Source organism: Coregonus lavaretus, assembly GCF_964263955.1.
Source record: "Coregonus lavaretus genome assembly, chromosome: 17".
Classification (NCBI taxonomy): domain Eukaryota; kingdom Metazoa; phylum Chordata; class Actinopteri; order Salmoniformes; family Salmonidae; genus Coregonus; species Coregonus lavaretus.
Genome location: NC_140004.1, coordinates 11,234,167 through 11,253,282, shown reverse-complemented (window position 1 = coordinate 11,253,282; position 19,116 = coordinate 11,234,167). Strand labels below are relative to the sequence as shown.

At 43.2% G+C, this 19,116-nt stretch overlaps 1 protein-coding gene across 1 annotated transcript in view; it reads right to left on the bottom strand.

Annotated features, from left to right (window-relative positions):
- Positions 1 to 19,116, bottom strand: part of LOC311144981 (guanine nucleotide-binding protein G(q) subunit alpha) — a gene marked incomplete at both ends in the record, with an annotated part of 29,829 nt that overhangs the window by 7,373 nt on the left and 3,340 nt on the right. Inside the window, 4 exons of the mRNA XM_084181179.1 lie at positions 6,025 to 6,154; positions 6,986 to 7,114; positions 7,217 to 7,371; positions 8,800 to 8,984. Of these exons, the coding sequence (XP_084037305.1) occupies positions 6,025 to 6,154; positions 6,986 to 7,114; positions 7,217 to 7,371; positions 8,800 to 8,984 (599 nt within the window). The remainder of the gene's footprint in view (positions 1 to 6,024; positions 6,155 to 6,985; positions 7,115 to 7,216; positions 7,372 to 8,799; positions 8,985 to 19,116) is intronic.

Here is a 19,116-nt window from a genome sequence, read left to right as displayed (position 1 = left end):
GGGTTCTATATAGAACCTTTTGGTTCTTTGGACAAGATTAAAGAACCCTTTACTAAAAAAGGCTTCAGAAAGCATTCACACCCCTTGACTTTTTCCACATTTTGTTGTGTTACAGCCTGAATTTAAAATGGATTAAATTGAGATTTTGTCACTGGCCTACACACAATACCCCATAATGTCAAAGTGGAATTATGGTTTTCGAAATGTTTACAAATTAATTAAAATACAAAAGTTGAAATGTCATGAGTCAATAAGTATTCTAACCCTTTGTTATGGCAAGCCTAAATAAGTTAAAGAGTAAAAATGTGCTTAACAAGTCACATAATAAGTTGCATGGACTCACTCTTTGTGCAATAATAGTGTTTAACATGACTTTTTAATGACTTACTCATCTCTGTACCCCACACATACAATTATCTGTAAGGTCCCTTAGTCAAGCAGTGAATTTCAAACACAGATTAAACCACAAAGACCAGGGAGGTTTTCTAATGCCTTGCAAAGAAGGGCACCTATTAGTAGATGGGTAAAAATAAACAGACATTGAATATCCCTTTGAGCATGGTGAAGTTATTAATTACACTTTGGATGGTGTATCAATACACCCAGTCACTACAAAAGATAGAGGCAACCTTCCTAACTCAGTTGCCAGAGAGGAAAGAAACCGCTCAGGGATTTCACCATGAGGCCAATGGTGACTTTAAAACAGTTACAGAGTTTAATGGCTGTGTTAAGAGAAAACTGAGGATGGATCAACAACATTGTAGTTATTCCACAATAGTAACCTAATTGACAGAGTGAAAAGAAGGAAGCCTGTACAGAATAAAAATATTCCAAAACATGCATCCTGTTTGCAACAAGGCACTAAAAGTAATACTGCAAAAAATATTGTCCTGACTACAAAGTGTTATGTTTGGGGAAAATCCAATACCACACATTACTGAGTACCACTCTCCATATTTACAAGCAATGTGGTGGCTGTATCATGTTATGGGTATGCTTGTAATTGTTAAGGACTGGGGAGATTTTCAGGATAAATTAGAAACCGAATGGAGATAAGCACAGGCAAAATCCTAAAGGAAAACCAGGTTCAGTCTGCTTTCTACGAGACACTGGGAGATGAATTCACCTTTCAGTAGGACAATAACAAGGCCAAATCTACACTGGAGTTTCTTACCAAGAAGACAGTGAATGTTCCTGAGTGGCCGAGTTACAGTTTTGACTTAAATCTGCTTCAAAATCTATGGCAAGACCTGAAAATGGTTGTCTAGCAATGATCAATAAACAATCTGACAGAGATTTAATAATAGACAGATGTTGCACAATCCAAGTGTGGAAAGCTCTTAGAGACGTACCCAGAAAGACTCACAGCTGTAATTGCTGCCAAAGGTGATTCTAACATGTATTGACTCAGGGTGATGAATAATTATCTAATCAAGATATATTAGTGTTTCATTTTTCATAAATGTTTTACAAATGGTAAAAATCTTCTTCCATTTTGACATTAGAGTATTTTGTGTAGATCGTTGACAAAAAAAATGACAATTAAATCCATTTTAATCCCACTGGGTTCTATCCCTACCCCAGAGTGTAATTGGTATTTTAGAAAAAAACTGCTAACAAAAGCTAACCCAGTCACATAAAACTCTGAAATGACAGCTAATATTCCCTTATCAATTATTTCAGCTGTTTTGCATTGACATTTATAACCATATTAATGATAGCTACATGATTTCGCATGGTCCGACACCGTTAGCTCTCTATGGCAGGGGGAAGATCGATTTCATATTTTGAAACATTGTTGCCGAGTTCTGAGTGGCAAACAGCAAGGTTCATACAAACCTGTGCTGTTGCAAACTAAATGCTAGTTAGAAGCAAGAGGAAATAATGTGTTTAATGAAAGCATACAGTCTTAGATTAAAAAAGGGGTTCTATATAGAACCTTTTGGTCAATAAAAAATGTAACTGCCATTCTGATTCAAAAACCAACTGCCATTCCAGCATGACCACGCAAGAGGATGGTGATTGAAATAACTTGCACCTTGCACGTAACCTACCAATAAGCACGTTATTTTTCAATGTATTATGGTAAGCAAAGTTGATTATTTAATTCAAACAGTGGATGCTCCTCAGAGGAGGACCCTCCTCCTCTGTGAATTTCATAAATATTTAAATTGTAAAACATTAAAAAAGTTATACTTTTTAGATAAAACTACACTAAATATAATCAAATGTCATCAAATAACTGATTAAAACACACTATTTTGCAAAGGAGGTATACAGTAGCCTCAACAGCGCTCTGTAGGGTAGCACCATGTGTAGCCGGAGGACAGCTAGCTTCCGTCCTCGTCTGGGTACATTGACTTCAATACAAAACCTAGGAGGCTCATGGTTCTCACCCACTTCCATAGACTTACACAGTAATTATGACAATTTCCGGAGGACGTCCTCCAGCCTATCAGAGCTCTTGCAGCATGAATTGACATGTTGTCCACCCAATCAAAGGATCAGAGAATTAATCTAGTACTGAAAGCATAAGCTACAGCTAGCTAGCACTGCAGTGTCTCAAATGTGGTGAGTAGTTGACTCAAAGAGAGAGATAGACAATAGTTGAACAGTTTTTAACAAATTAATTTATTCCAAAATGAAGGAGAAGCAAGAGAGAAATAGAGAGAGTGATTGTCATTTTTTTTCTCACTTTCAGTTTCACTTAGCTAGCAAATGCAGCTATCTAGTTTAGCCTACTGAAACACCCTGCTCAAACAAAGGGATGCTATGTTTGCTAGCTGGCTATGACTTTTCAACACAACACTTGAACTGGAACTCTTCCAAGTCAAGGTAAGCTTTTGGTATTACTAATTTATTGCCACCGGGGCCCGCTGGTATAACTGCCAACACTAACATTACTGCATGTAGCCACACCCGTCGCTATGGCCCGCCCCCAAAAATGCTTGTGCCCCCCACTTGAGGGAATTTATTATTAAATATACGTACTGTAGGCTAATAATAATTGTGCCCTGCCCTCCCATGCATTTCATATGCCACCCTTAAGACTGAGGTCTGGCGACAGGTCTGCATGTAGCTGGTTTACTAACTCGTTAGTTCAATTAGCTATGCTGACTATGACGTTACTTTAGCTAATATGGTGACAACGATATAGGCTGTGTGTAGCGGTTTGGCTTGGAAAGGTTTTTTCGACTGGTCACATACAGCTGATGTGTTGTGCATTTAAGTCCACAAGCAAAGGGAATAGAAGGAATACAACGTGGCTGTTGTTTACGTGTGATCAGCCGATTCTGTTGAAAAACGTTTCTTAAACGGAAGCAAATGGAACAAAACGGGGTTAAACATAGCTGCATTTGTCCAATAGAAACTCTCGTTTGCAACTGTTGGACTAATGATTACACTATATATAAGCTAGATGCAGGCAAGAGTGTGCAAGGCAATGTCACTGTCTGTCACCTCAAATGTATATCTCGACCTGTGTGCACCTACGTTGTAAACTTCCATTCATAGGCTAGGTTGTAGCAACCTCATGAAGGGTATAGCGAAGATTCGAGTATCATGTAGTAGCCTAAACCTATCGCTGTTACATTGAACTGGGTGAATGGAATATGAATGAGTCATCCAATATGCTATAATAGAAATAAGGCCATGCTCATGAAAAAACATTGTTGTCCCTCATCTTCAACGGCACTGACCGCCACTGAATTGAAATATATGAAGCCAAAGTCATATGATAAATTAGAGGTTAGATAAATAAAGTTTAAAGAATTTGAGCATGTTTGTAACCTAGCTAGCTAACTTAGCTAACTAAACAGAAAAAGCTAAGCTACCTGAATTCGCCACTTTACAAGCTTGCCAGCTAACTCTTTCAAAAAAACATGTTTTATTATGTGATATGCCAAATAGAGCTACAGACCCAGGCTGACATTGGCAATTAGCAAATTGTTAAATTTTATTTCAGTGTGGAGTCAATTGAGGAGACTATGTTTCATGAAGCCATTAGAATACTTTTGCTGACAGGGGAGGTATGTATAAATTATTTATAATAAGTCTTGGTGATTTAATAGCCTAGTTAATCATTACATGACTTTTAAACACACTGTCTACGTTTTGCTCAGTCTGGCAGTAACCCAGAACTAACAGAGCCAGAGGATCTCTCTTTTGGCTGCTGCTGACAACAACTGCATGTAAGTTGTTCTTCTACATCATAGTAATTATATGTCTGCATAGCATTTTGTTTTCATTGTGGCAGAATAACTAATGCTTAGTTCTGAAGATTATCTCATGTTTTTTCTCCTTTTTTCTTCTTCTCTGGAACCAGTCAGGCAACAACCCATACTGTACTGACTGTAGATAGCCCAGTTGCTAAGGAGTTGGACCTGTGGCAGGAGTTTTACCTGTGGACGAAAGGTGGCCATTTGGATAAAACGGGCAAAATGTATCTGATAACTAGAGGGCTGCTGGGTTCACATCCTCAAAACATTCCCCTACCATTGGGCCCTTGAGTAAGGCCCTTAACCCCACAAAATGCTCTCCATCCAGGTGCGCTGCACTGCAGCTTGAACCTGTGACCGTCTCAACTGTGTATGTGAGGCCTGCTGATTGGGGGGGTTGAGAACTGAGAAGAAGACACATTTTTGTTGTTCACTGTAAGTAATGGACAAAGTTGTACTGTATTGTAAAGAAGTCAGCCTGTGATGCGTGTGATAGAAGGAGTCAGGTGCAGGAGAGTAATACGCATCCAAAGAGTTTATTCCGTCGATAAACAGTTGCGCAAGCATGCGACAACAAAACTCAGGCACAGGGGAAATATCTACCCTGGCAACAACAAGGTAAGGGTAGCTCAACCGAGCTACACACAGCTCACTACAAACAATCACCCACACAGACAAGGAAGCAGAGGGAACACTTATACAATGACTAATTGGGGATAAGGACCAGGTGTGTGTGATTAATAGACAAGACAAGTGGAGTGATGATAAATGGATAGGCAGCAGCTAGTAAGCCGGTGACGACGAACGCCGAAACCTGCCCGAACAAGGAGGGGAGGCAGCCTCGGCGGAAGTCGTGACACAGCCAGAGTTGACATGGACCATCATTCAAACAGATGCCTCCCTGGCCACCAGTGCATATTTCCAATCTGTTTGCATTTAATGGCAATACATTCTAAAAAACGATGCTGGTATTCTTTTGTCCATTATTTAATTGTTTATTAAATGCCATTCTTAGCAAAAAATATTACTATTTAATAGTAGTAGCCATCATTTATAAATGGCACCATGCAGGGTTCTATATGGAACCATTTTGGTTCGGTGAAGAAGAACCTCTAAGGTTCTGATCAATATAGAACTTTTAGTGGTTCCATATATGAAGCAAGTGATAGAACCCTTTTTGGTTCTATAAGGAACCTTTTTTTTCTAAGAGTGCATGCTAGTTGATGCATCTTTATATCTCCCCTTAATTTCTAACAGATATTTTAATCTCTGTCACATGAAACCGCTTGTGCGTGCGGTGCGCTTTTGAGAACAGTGTTTTCCCGCTAATTGCATTTTGGAACATTCACGAATAGCTTACAGCCATGTGCGCATCGTTGAGCTTATAATATGAAGAAATAAAACGTTATTTTGGATATATGAATTTTGGATCTGTCGTCCCAGATCTGTCCCAGAGTCTGTTTTGAACAGTAGACATATACAAAAGTACAAAAGTATTTAGTTGTAATTGTAATGTTGCAATATTTTATAGGCTACCAAGGGTGGCCAGCCATCCTCCAGCAGAGCCTTAAAGGGGCAGTGTTGTATTTTGAGACAGGCTTGAATATGCAAAAGAAGCCAATAGGCAGAGTATAGCCTACAATTTTGTCTGATTCTCTAGGTAAAAAAGATAGTAATGCATTTTATTTTGTAAAGTGGTTCCTTGCATCATACAATGATGAATGATGACTTGAGCTTTTGGACAAATAAAAAAAAAAAGTGAAAGTCAAGCCCTGCATACTGTACGGTTGTTAACAACAAAGCTCACCTCATTATCGGATTCTACGAGCACCTGGTCATACTCGCTGAGTGCCACCAGAAACATGATGGATGTGACGTTCTCAAAGCAGTGGATCCACTTCCTCCTCTCTGACCTCTGACCTCCCACATCCACCATCCTGTCATTGGAATAGAGTAACAACATCAAGCACAGATGAGTAGAGTACAACTACAGTTGGCATTGGAATATAGTGTAGGTCTTATTCGTGTTTGCTAGATGATCATTGTTTCATTTAAAATGTGGCATTTTGGTGTAAAAAAACTGCTAGCATTTTTATAGCAAAAAGACATGCTTGAGACTCATTTTAAAGCAACTGTACACGAGAGGATGTGTTAAACTACTTTTTTATCACAGCTGTGCTGCGGTCGTAGGTACTTTTGAAAAGTGTATTTAAGTGTCACTCCACAATGATACAATAATAGAAAATACAGATTTTTTTTTAACCACATTGTGGACCACTCAAATTGCTTTTTGAGCTACTAAGAAACAAACATAGTCAAACATGGTACAGGCGTCATCAAAAAACAAAATACCATCCATATTATTTACATGATTGTTACCTGATAAATTTCACACAATTTATCATTTTTATCCACCGTTAAAATAATTATTTGGTCTGGACAGGTCACGAAAAAGATCACCCCTAACGTTGTTGTATAACCCACAGTAAAGCAAGGCATGAGCTACTGTTTCAATGGAACCATTGTTACACATGTTTATCTAAGAATGAGCTATAGTGAACTTGCAAGCCTGTACTGTAGATACCCTAAGAATATAACATCAATTGATAGAGCGCCACCCTCTGGTGTGTTCTCCCCACTACATCAGTATGGAAGTTGAAGGCTACATATAAGCAGTGCCTAGTGTGAAAACAGAGACAAACCTCACTCTCAGTGTGTCAGTTATAGAATAGAATAGAATAGCTCAGTGAGATTGAGGGTTGGCATACCTGAAGATGACACTCTGGAGGTCGAAGGGGTACTCGATGATGCCTGTAGTGGGGACCCTAACCCTCAGCACATCCTGCTGAGTGGGCAGGTAAGAGGTCTCTGCGATCCGGTCCAGCGCATTCATGTAACTATGGAGACAAAAAAAAGATTGTGTATATTGTGAGTGCCCACTGCCTAGGAGGAGGGGAAATGTGATGTAGTAGTAGTAGAGTTAGATCTCATTTACTCACTATTTGGTAGAGTCCGATAGCTGGTACTCCCGTCTCCTGTCGTAAGCCTCCTGGATGCCCGGGTCATTCCATAAACATTTGATGGCGTCTATGTAGGGGTTCACAAACGTGTTGACTTTCTCCACGTCCACCTCTCGTACCACGTTAGCGTTGCCCTGAGGGAGGGAAGAAAAAACAGATTGAGACACTCCTCCAGGTCAGACTTTTAGTTGACAGAAACAAATATATAAATTCAATGGCATCAATTCAAGGTTCTGTGAGTCTGAAATGGGACTAAAGCATAACCCAGGCACAGGCAGGCAATCCTGTCGGTGAGTATGGCCACGTTCCGTATGAAAAATGTATGCACTCGCTAACTGTAAGTCGCTCTGGATAAGAGCATCTGCTAAATTAATAAAATGTAAATGTAAAATGTTCTGGGTGGTCTATTTTACAGTCGTAATGCGCAGATGATCAGATCTCACGACACTTGGATAGGTGTTTAATTAACGTCACAGGAAGCAATTTAATATGATATAGTAATATTCTGAGATGCACAGCGAATGCAACTGCAAAAAAAGAACACAGCCTATTTTTTTCACTATATGCCGCTCCACAGAGGACTCTAAGGGCCTAATATGAAGTTATCACATAGCCCACCTAGCTCAACTCCAGCAGTATTTAGTTATACTGTTATTTAGAAAATGTTAAATGATGGATTTTGAATGCCCCACAAGTCACATGACTGGCTTCACTTCATTATCTGGCCTCAACTCATTACTTATCTCTACAGTAGCCTGTACACCAAAACCCCAAAAGGTAGTGATTGTTTTTGCCTGGTGACAACCTGGGAATGACATGCTACTGCCCCCTGTTGAATGTATCCAATCATTAAGCCAACATAACACACCAGGAAAATACAACAGGCTTCATATACAATACAGGCCACTTAAAACTTGTGATGACTATACGAACACTAAAGAACAACATATTTACAAAGTAACATACATAAGGGAACAACCCTATCCTCTAATAACAACCTGAGACTGCATGGTCAGATGTCACACGAGATTGTGATTCATATAAGAATGATGTGATTCATATAAGACATGGCCAGTCAATAACTGATAGGTCTCAGTACCTCGATTGGACAGTCATGTGGAATTACCTGCAGTTCTAGACTTTACTTTTGAGACCTCTTTTTTCTCTGTAACCAAAATAATAGGCAGAATTAGACTAAGGATAAGGGGCACCAGTCTTAACCAAAGAAGAGGAATTCATATGAGCAGTTTCAGTCTACGCAGACAACTGAAACCGAGAAATATGACCTCAGTACACCAGATGACTATTTTTCTCTCTCTCACACACACACACACACACACACAAACAGGCAGGATGACATGGATGGGGTTGAGAGTGACAGGAAGACACAGGAAGTACCAAAACAGACAGGATGTGATTGTGGAAGGCTGTTCCATGACTATGAATGATAGTGAGCATAAGAAGGAGATGACTCTAACACATCTCTCTCTCGCACATGCACTCACACAGGTTTCGTTCCCACTCTTTCCCACAACTTCAGTTCTTTCCCTCTCCCTCCTTACCTTGTTGTGCTCATATTTGTAAGGGATCATGAGGGTCTCTGTGGCGCGGATCATAGACTGCATGGCAGTGAAGATGTTCTGGTACACCAGCTTGGTGAAGCCACGCTTGTCCTCCTCTGAGTAGCCTGTGCCATGGATGATTCTCATCTGTTTAATGAAGGTGCTCTTCCCACTCTCTCCAGTACCTGGGAAAGGGGGAGATGGGTGAGAGGTGAGGAGGGGGAAGGAAGGAATACGTGGGTCATTGAAGAATTCTGAGGCATTATATCCCGATACTGAGTTTTTAATATATATTTTTTGAAATATGTGTGAAAAATTGAAAATTGGCCAAAGAATATATATACAAATAAATAAATGTATTCAATACATTTTAAATACATTCCAACATATATTACATAATGTATTTAAAATGTATATATAAATATATGTAAAATGTATATCACAATATATGTTAAATGCATCAGAACATTTATTTAATGTATTTCAAAATACATTCTGAAATATATGTATTCATCAATATATTAGGTAAATACATTTTTAAATGTATTTGGTAATGTTTTGTGAAATATTCGAAAATGCATTTACATTTATTTGTAAGAAATATATATTTTAATTAAAATGTATGGCAAAATTTAAATATTTTGTCAAAATGCATTTTTATTGTACCTAACACGTGCCAAAGGCACTAAAATGCATTTAAATTACTACAAAAATGACTACAAACATGATACATTATCGGTCAAGTAGTGAGTCCATGTTTTTGTGTAAACAAACTTGACGAGAGCATTGCAACCAATGTCCAACGGGCAGAATTTAACGTGTACTGGGTCGTTCCACAAAATGATTGCCTTTTGCGTCCGTTTGATATGTTAAGTAGAAGTTGTGCACCAATATTACATTTTAAAAGCCTGTTATATTAAAGGAAGTGCCCTTTAATATAGACCACATGGAGAATTCAATAAATCTGATTTTGAATCTGAATAAAGACTTGCTCTATGTGATATAATGTATTTCCCTCTGTGCACCCTCTGTGACTTTAACCCACTAACTCCCAAATGTCTCCAAGTTTTCACTATCATTGTAAAGCCCTAGTTATTCCGTTGCTTCGACAAAGTTAATTCTGAAGATTATAACATCTAATAGTCAAATCATAGTGTTAAAGGTGCGCTATGCAGAAATCACTCTGCCATTTCCTGGTTGGTAAAATTGTAATATTTAGCCTAATTTCAGTTTATGTGACAAAATTGACATTTTAATCATTTAGCAGACGCTCTTATCCAGAGCGACTTACAGGAGCAATTAGGGTTAAGTGCCTTGCTCAAGGGCACATCGACAGATTTTTCACCTAGTCGGCTCGGGGATTAGAACCAGCGACCTTTCGGTTACTGGCACAACACTAACACTAAGCTACGTGCCGCCCCAAAACAAGCGTAGAGAATCATTGTACCATCTAAACCGCTGTGAAATCTCTTTTCAATAACCAAAAAAAAAGATTTAAATAAAAATAAAAATATATTGTTAAAAGCTGTTTGAAGCTGGTGTACAAAACTGAAAGTAAAAGACACAAAAACAAAACTTTAGAACGGGAAGTATAGAAATAGTGCACATAACAGTTATAGATCTGTCATTCTTATTGAAAGCAAGTATAAGAAGCGGTAGATCTGTTCTATGTGCGCTATTTCTATGCTTCCCGTTCGTAAGTTTCGTTTTTGCATTTCTGCATAACCAGTTCCCATGCTTTTAAAATAACGGTTCTGTTCCGGAACAGTATAGATCACTTTCGTTCCCGGTTCTGATTCCGCTCCTCGAAAATTTTTGTTATTTTCTGGTTTTCGGTTCTGTTCCCTGAACCTCTTTCAACCCCTGTGTAGAATACAGTGGACTGGACCATATTTGTGTGAGACTTACTTAATTTGTACAGCACAGGCTCAAATACATCTGAAAAATCCGTTTTTTTCTATAATTTTTTTTAGCATCAAATAAAAAATATATAAATTATTAATGTCAATGAATAAGGCGTTTTACCCTTTGAATCCCCTCCATTTGTTTTCAAACAGAGGGTTCATTTAGTCTTATACTGTTCAAATGCATTATGAAGTTATGAGTAGCCTAATTGTAAAAAATTATCTAAATGCTCCAATTCTGTTTTAGAAGTTCCATGATATTCACTGTGGTGTTGGCCCCCTGTGTCGGACACAGACAAACAATAAAGCAATTGATCCAGGACGACGTGGAGCTTTGTTTGGTTTAGCCTGTGTCAAAATCAGACAAACACTCGCATATTTATTGAAAATCTACTTATTGGAGAAAAAAAGTTTTCTGAATCCCCCTGCTAAAGATGAAGCGAACGATTCATTATATATACAAAAGTATGTGGACACCCCTTCAAATTAGTGGATTCTGCTATTTCAGCCACACCCGTTGCTGACAGGTGTATAAAATCGAGCACACAGCCATACAATCTCCATAGACAAACATTGGCAGTAGAATTATTGAAGAGCTCAGTGACTTTCAACGTGGCACCGTCATATGATGCCACCTTTCCAAAAAGTCAGTTTGTCAAATTTCTGCCCTGCTAGAGCTGCTGTCAACTGTAAGTGATGTTATTGTGAAGTGGAAACGTCTAGAAGCAACAACGGCTCAGCTGTGAAGTGGTAGGCCACACAAGCTCACTGAATGGGACCGCCTAGTGCTGAAGCGTGTCGTGAGTAAAAATAGTCTGTCCTCAGTTGCAACACTCACTACCGAGTTCCAAACTGCCTCTGGAAGCAACATCAGCACAATAACTGTTCATCAGGAGTTTCATGGAATGGGTTTCCATAGCCGGGCAGCCGCACACAAACCTAAGACCACCATGCGCAATGCCAAGCATTGGATGGAGTGGTGTAAAGCTCGCTGCCATTGGACTCTGGAGCAGTGGAAACACATTCTCTGGAGTGATGAATCACGATTCACCATCTCACAGACGAATCTGGGTTTGGCGGATACCAGGAGAACGCTACCTGCCCCAATGCATAGTGCCAACTGTAAAATTTGGTGGAAGAGGAATAATGGTCTGGGGCTGTTTATCATGGTTCGGGCTCGGCCCCTTAGTTCCAGTGAAGGGAAATCTTAACGCTACAGCATACAATGACATTCTAGACGATTCTGTGCTTCCACTTTGTGGCAACAGTTTGGGGAAGGCCCTTTCCTGTTTCAGCATGACAATGCCCCTGTGCACAAAGCGAGGTCCATACAGACATGGTTTGTTGAGATCAGTGTGGAAGAACTTGACTGGCCTGCACAGAGCCCTGACCTCATCCCCATCGAACACCTTTGGGATGAATTGCAACGCCGACTGCGAGGCAGGCCTAATCGCTCAACATCAGTGCCCTACCTCACTAATGCTCGTCGCTGAATGGAAGCAAGTCCCTGCAGCAATGTTCCAACATCTAGTGGAAAGCATGGGCTGTGCCGGACTGACGACGCGCACCACAGGCTTGGTGCGGGGAGCAGGGACGGGCCGGACCGGGCTGACGACGCGCACCATTGGCTTGGTGTGGGGAGCTGGGACGGTCCGAACCGGGCTGACGAAGCGCACCACTGGCTTGATGCGGAGAGCAGGAACAGGCCGGACCGGGCTGACGACGCGCACCATTGGCTTGGTGCGGGGAGCAGGGACGGGCCGAACCGGGCTGACGAAGCGCACCACTGGCCTGGTGTGGGGAGCAGGAACAGGCCGGACCGGGCTGACGACGCGCACCACAGGCTTGGTGCGGGGAGCAGGGACGGGCCGAACCGGGCTGACGAAGCGCACCACTGGCTTGGTGCGGGGAGCAGGAACGGACCAAAACGGGCTGACGACGCGCAACACTGGCTTGGTGCGGGGAGCAGGAACGGACCAAAACGGGCTGACGACGCGCACCACTGGCTTGGTGCGGGAAGCAGGAACGGGCCGGACCGGGCTGGCGACGCGCACCACTGGCTTGGTGCGAGGGGCAGGAACAGGCCGGACCGGGCTGGCGACGCGCACCACAGGCTTGGTGCGAGGGGCAGGAACATGCCGGACCGGGCTGGCAACGCGCACCACAGGCTCAGTGCGAGGGACAGGAACAAGCCAGACCGTACTGGGGACACACACCACTGGCCCTACGCGGGGATCAGGAACGGGCCGGACCGGACTGGCAACACACCCCAGTACCTCTCGCCGTGCCTCTACATTCTCCTTCCCCCTGGTGACCAGTGACTCCCGTAACCTGGCGGCCTCCTTTGCCAACCCGCTGAACCACTCTATCCCGGCCTCCTGCTGCCCCGTCGTCCACGGCGTGAGCCCCCCCTAAAAAATTTCTGGCCGTCTCTCCTCCCCGTGGGCCAGGCCTCCATGGCTCTCGCCAGACTCTCGCTCCTCTGCTCACAAGTCCAGCCTCTCTCCTCCTCACGCTGCTTGACCCAGTCGAGGTGGTATCTTCTGTCACGATCGTCTTGAGAAGATGCGGGCCAAGGCGCAGCGTGATATGCGTACATAATATTTATTGAATGTACAACACAACGAACAAAACAACAAACGATACGAAACGTGAAGTCCTACGGTTACACAAACCAAACGGAACAAGATACCACACCAAAACAATGCCAAACGGCTACCTAAGTATGGCTCCCAATCAGAGACAACGAGCTACAGCCGTCTCTGATTGGGAACCACCCTGGCCAACATAGAAATACCAAACTAGAACACAAAACAATGAAAACTCACACCCTGGCTCAACATACAAGAGTCCCCAGAGCCAGGGCGTGACAGTACTGTACTGTACCTGGCGCATTAGCAAGTGCTGGGAGGCCACATGGCCGTCAACAAAACTAAAGAGTGCATCATGAGTAAATTCTACTGGCCCCATATTACAAATGAAAGAAAAGTACTGTAAGTCATGCGACCAGTGCCAAAAGACAACCCCCAAAGTCAATCACAGAAACCTGCTCATCCCACCATCGAAACGCCCTTTGAGCGGATAGCAATGGATCTGGTGGGTCCTATTCCCAAATCAGTAGAGGGCACAAATATATACTGTTGGTAATTGAATACGTAACACACTACCCGGAAGCCATACACCTGCGTAATATGTTCGCTAAAGGGATTGCAAAGGAGCTGTTCCAGATTTTCTCCAGAGGTGGCCTACCCTCCTCTATTTTGTCGGACCAATTTATGTCCCTCATTATAAAAGACTTGCGCACCTTTTACAATATGAGACAAATACTCACAAGTGTATATCATCCCCAGAACGATGATTTATGTGAACGCCTGATTAAAACTGTTAAGTCTATGCTGAAGAAGGCGATAGAACGAGACGGGATGAACTGAGACATGTCATTACCTCACTTGTTGTTTGCTCTTAGGAAGGTGCCCCAGTCGTCAACGGGCTTCTCTCCGTTCTAGCTGTTATACGGGAGGCAGTGCAGAGGGATCCAGGACCTCGCCAAGGAGGTGTGGGAAGCCCAGCCGTGTCCCCACAGAACACCATACGAGGTAATGGTAAGAGTATCCCCTATAAACTACAGAGTGAATCAGCCAGGTAGAAGGAAACCTGAACAGTTATACCACATCAACCTTATGATGGAGTACCATGAGAAAAATTGAGATGTTCTGCTCTCTTCCCCCAGCCCAACAAGACGCTGCTAAAGGTACTGCTGGGGAAGTCGCTGACTTGTGAGCAAGAGCAGACCTACGGCCCCTAGTTGACCGACACCGGGAGGTATTTTCCTCCCTCCCAGGGAATACAGACCTCATCCAGCATCATATATACACAGAGCCAGGCAAGAGAGTAAACTTAAGGCCTTACAGAATCCCTGCCACGTGACGATAAATCATCAGGGACGGCGTGAGAGAGGTGGCATTTCTTGCATTATTAGCCCAGAACGTTTTTTGTGTTACTACAAACAGCCGGAAATAACTTTTGGATATCAGAAAGCATTCCGACCAGAAATATTGGATCCTTTGCTCGTACCCCCAAGGCAATTGAATTTATCCCAGAGGCTGGTCCAAGATACTGCCGGCGGAGAAGAGGTATTCAGAGTGGACTTCTAGTCCTACTCAGGAGGCGTGCACACCATCCACCGCTTCCGAGTATATTACTCGCTAATGTCCAGTCCCAGGATAATAAAGTAGACGAGCTCAGGGCGAGGATCTCCTTCCAGAGAGACATCACGGACTGTAACATACTCTGTTTCACAGAATCATGGCTCTCTCAGGATATACTGTCCCCGTCCACACAGCCAGCTGGGTTCTCAGTACATCGTGCAGACAGGAATAAAGAACTCTCCGGGAATAAGAAAAAGCGATGGTGTCCGTTTCATAAATAACTACCCAGGGTGTGATTGCTATAACGTACAGGAACTTAAGTCCTTTTGTTCACCCGACGTAGAATACCTCACAATCATATGCCGACCGTATTACCTCCCAAGAGAATTCTCTTCGGGTTATAGTCACAGCCGTGTATATTCCCATCAAGCCGATCCCATGACGGCCCTCAAGGAACTACACTGGACTTTGTGCAAACTGGAAACCACATATCCTGAGGCCACATTTATTGTAGCTGGGGACTTTAACAAAGCAAATATGAGGAAAACGCTAACAACATTCTATCAACACATTGATAATACATTTTGATTAGATTTTTAGTTATTGAGGCGTTCCACAGCGCATGATCCAGTCCGATAGTTCTCGTTCCGAAGCCAGACGGAATGATGAGATTCTGTAAGGACTTCTGAGGACTGAATGACATCTCCAAATTAACGCATACCCAATGCAGAGGGTAGATGAGCTGATAGAGCGGTTGGGAGAGGCGAGCTACATAACTAACCTAGATCTCACTATAAAGGCTATTGGCAGGTGCCTCTGGCCCCAGAAGACAGGGAAAAGACAGTGTTCTCTACACCAGACAGCCTTTTACATTACGTGAAATTACCACGACGTTCCAGCGGTTAATGGACTAGCTACTCAGCCGCTACCAAGCTTACGCTGCGGCTTAAATCGACGACGTGGTGATCCACAGCGAAGACTGGGAGATGCACCTACAACGGCTACGGGCCGTGCTGGGGAGCCTAAGGAGCGCTAGATTGACAGCAAACGCCAAGAAATGCAGGCTCGGGTTAAGTGAGGCAAAAATATCTGGGGTACACGATTGAGAGTGGTCACATACGTCCCCAGACGAAGAAAGTGGAGGCTATCCGGGAGTGGCCAAGGCCGGTGCGTAAAAAGCATGTGCGATCCTTCCTAGGGCTCACAAGTTACTACCAGTGCTTTATACCCAACTATGCATCTATAGTCGCTCCACTGTCCGACCTGACAAAGAAAGACCTTCCCACCCAGGTAAGTGGACTCAAGCAGCCAAAATAACTTTCCAAAAGTTGAAGGAAGTCCTGTGCGCAAAACCGGCGCTAAGCGCACCAAACTTGGACCGGGACTTCATTGTGCAAACAGAGGCCTCTGATGTCGGCATAGAAGCAGTTCTCTCCAAGGGGGTGGGAGAGGACGAACACCCCATAGCCTACATCGGCTGTAAACTCTCAGAGAAAAAGGAAATATGCCAAGGTTGAAAGAGAGGGGCTGGCGATATTATCTGTTACGAAGAAAATTCACTATTGACTGATCACGCACCACTCACCTGCATGGCGAGAAACAAAGAGAATAACAGTAGGGTAACTAAAGATTCAGGGTCCATCACGGAAATGCAGACGCACTATCCCATCGCGGCACTCTCGTCGTGGCTGGCACTCGACCTGCTGGGTAAATTCTGAGGATGGCGGTGTGTGAGCCATCCAGAGGTGTGGCGGTCAATGGGAGTCAGAGGGGCGGGGGAATGCAGGGAATCCCCTACGATGTCACAGGACTCCCCAAGCACACCCCTTATTACCGGCGGGGAAGGCACGGGGCCAATTACGCACGGTTAAAAGAGAACAATGGAGAGGCACGCATGGACAAAGAAACAAGGAGAAATATAGAACAAAGAAACAAGAAAAGGAAAGAAGAGGACATTGAGACAAAGAAAAATAATGGATTAGAAGACGAAGAATGTGCGTGAGTGATTCCCGTAGCCAAGAGCCAAAGCCAAGCCTAGCCAGAAAAGAGACTATTTAATTTGTTGATTTTCGAAATACTCTTTGTTTTATAAGTGAAGTGCTCTGACCAAGCTAGGTTTTTATTTCCCCTTTCTTGAACCTGCCGAGTACCATGCTATGAACATTAAATATACCATTTTGATTTTTGCACCATCATTTTTGCACCAAAACATGACTTAGTACTTGGTGGCAAAACCCTTGTTGGCAATCAGAGGTCAGATGTTTCTGGTAGTTGGCCACCAGGTTTGCACACATTTCAGGAGGGATTTTGTCCCACTCCTCTTTGCAGATCTTCTCCAAGTCATTAAGGTTTCGAGCCTGACGTTTGGCAACTCGAACCTTCAGCTCCCTCCACAGATTTTCTATGGGATTAAGGTCTGGAGACTGGCTAGGCCACTCCCGAACCTTAATGTGCCCTTTCTTGAGCCACTCTTTTGTTGCCTTGGCCGTGTATTTTGGATCATTGTCATGCTGGAATACCCATCCACAACCCATGTTCAATGCCCTGGCTGAGGGAAGGAGGTTCTCACCCAAGATTTGACGGTACATGGCCCCGTCCATCGTCCCTTTGATGCGGGGAAGATGTCCTGTCCCCTAAGCAGAAAAACACCCCCAAAGCATAATGTTTCCACCTCCATGTTTGACAGTGGGGATGGTGTTCTTGGGGTCATAGGCAGCATTCCTCCTCCTCCAAACACAGCGAGTTGAGTTGATGCCAAAGAGCTCGATTTTGGTCCCATCTGAACACAACACTTTCACCCAGTTCTCCTCTGAATCATTCAGATGTTCATTGGCAAACTTCAGACGGGCCTGTATATGTGCTTTCTTGAGCAGGGGGACCTTGCGGGCGCTGCAGGATTTCAGTCCTTCACGGCGTAGTGTGTTACCAATTGTTTTCTTGGTGACTATGGTCCCAGCTGCCTTGAGATCATTGACAAGATCCTCCCGTGTAGTTCTGGGCTGATTCCTCACCGTTCTCATGATCATTGCAACTACACGAGGTGAGATCTTGCATGGAGCCCCAGGCCGAGGGAGATTGACAGTTATTTTGTGTTTTTTCCATTTGCGAAGAATCGCACCAACTGTTGTCACCTTCTCACCAAGCTGCTTGGCGATGGTCTTGTAGCCCATTCCAGCCTTGTGTAGGTCTACAATCTTGTCCCTGACATCCTTGGAGAGCTCTTTGGTCTTGGCCATGGTGGAGAGTTTGGAATCTGATTGATTGATTGCTTCTGTGGACAGGTGTCTTTTATACAGGTAACATGCTGAGATTAGGAGCACTCCCTTTAAGAGTGTGCTCCTAATTTCAGCTCGTTACCTGTATAAGAGACACCTGGGAGCCAGAAATCTTTCTGATTGAGAGGGGGTCAAATACTTATTTCCCTCATTAAAATGCAAATCAATTTATAAAGTTTTTGACATGCGTTTTTCTGGATTTCTTTGTTGTTATTCTGTCTCTCACTGTTCAAATAAACCTACCATTAAAATTATAGACTGATCATTTCTTTGTCAGTGGGCAAACGTACAACATCAGCAGGGGATCAAATACTTTTTTCCCTCCCTTTTGCTAGTGCTTTTCATTCTAATGTTGATGTTCTTATATTATGCATCTGAGGTCTACTATACACTTGCACCAGATGGTCCAATGGGACATGATAACATACATGTTACCCATGATCCCACCTGAATTCACAAACAGACAGCTCTAGGGGAGATCTTGTTCCCATCAGGATAATTTATGTATAAGATAATCCCCATGACACCTCCGGTTCAAAAGTAAAGAGAGAGGGAGGAAGCAAGCAAGGGTCACCACCACCCTCTCCTCCTTATGTTCCAGGCCAACTCTATTGCAGTCTTTGCATTGCATCAACCAATGGATGTGTGCCATGCCATCGACTGCACAGTTGGGCATCAGATTGCTATGTCATATTATGCGGTTAGCTGATATGTTAAACAACTATCCAGGTGTTGTGAGATATGGCAGGCGTCTGTAAAGTAGTCAGGCTAGAACACGGCCTCAGTTTTCACAGAACAGAAGGAGGCTGTGGAATAAACTTCTTCCAGCGTAATGACAAAGAGCCAATGAGCAGAAAGAGGTTCCACCTGTTTGCATTCAGAGGGGACAGTCAGAAATCTATAGGGTGTGCCTGGTTCTAGAGAGCCTCTGTATTCTGAGTGGTGTTTAAGGGGTTGCATTCGAGTCAGGAAACTGTTCACACATGGCCA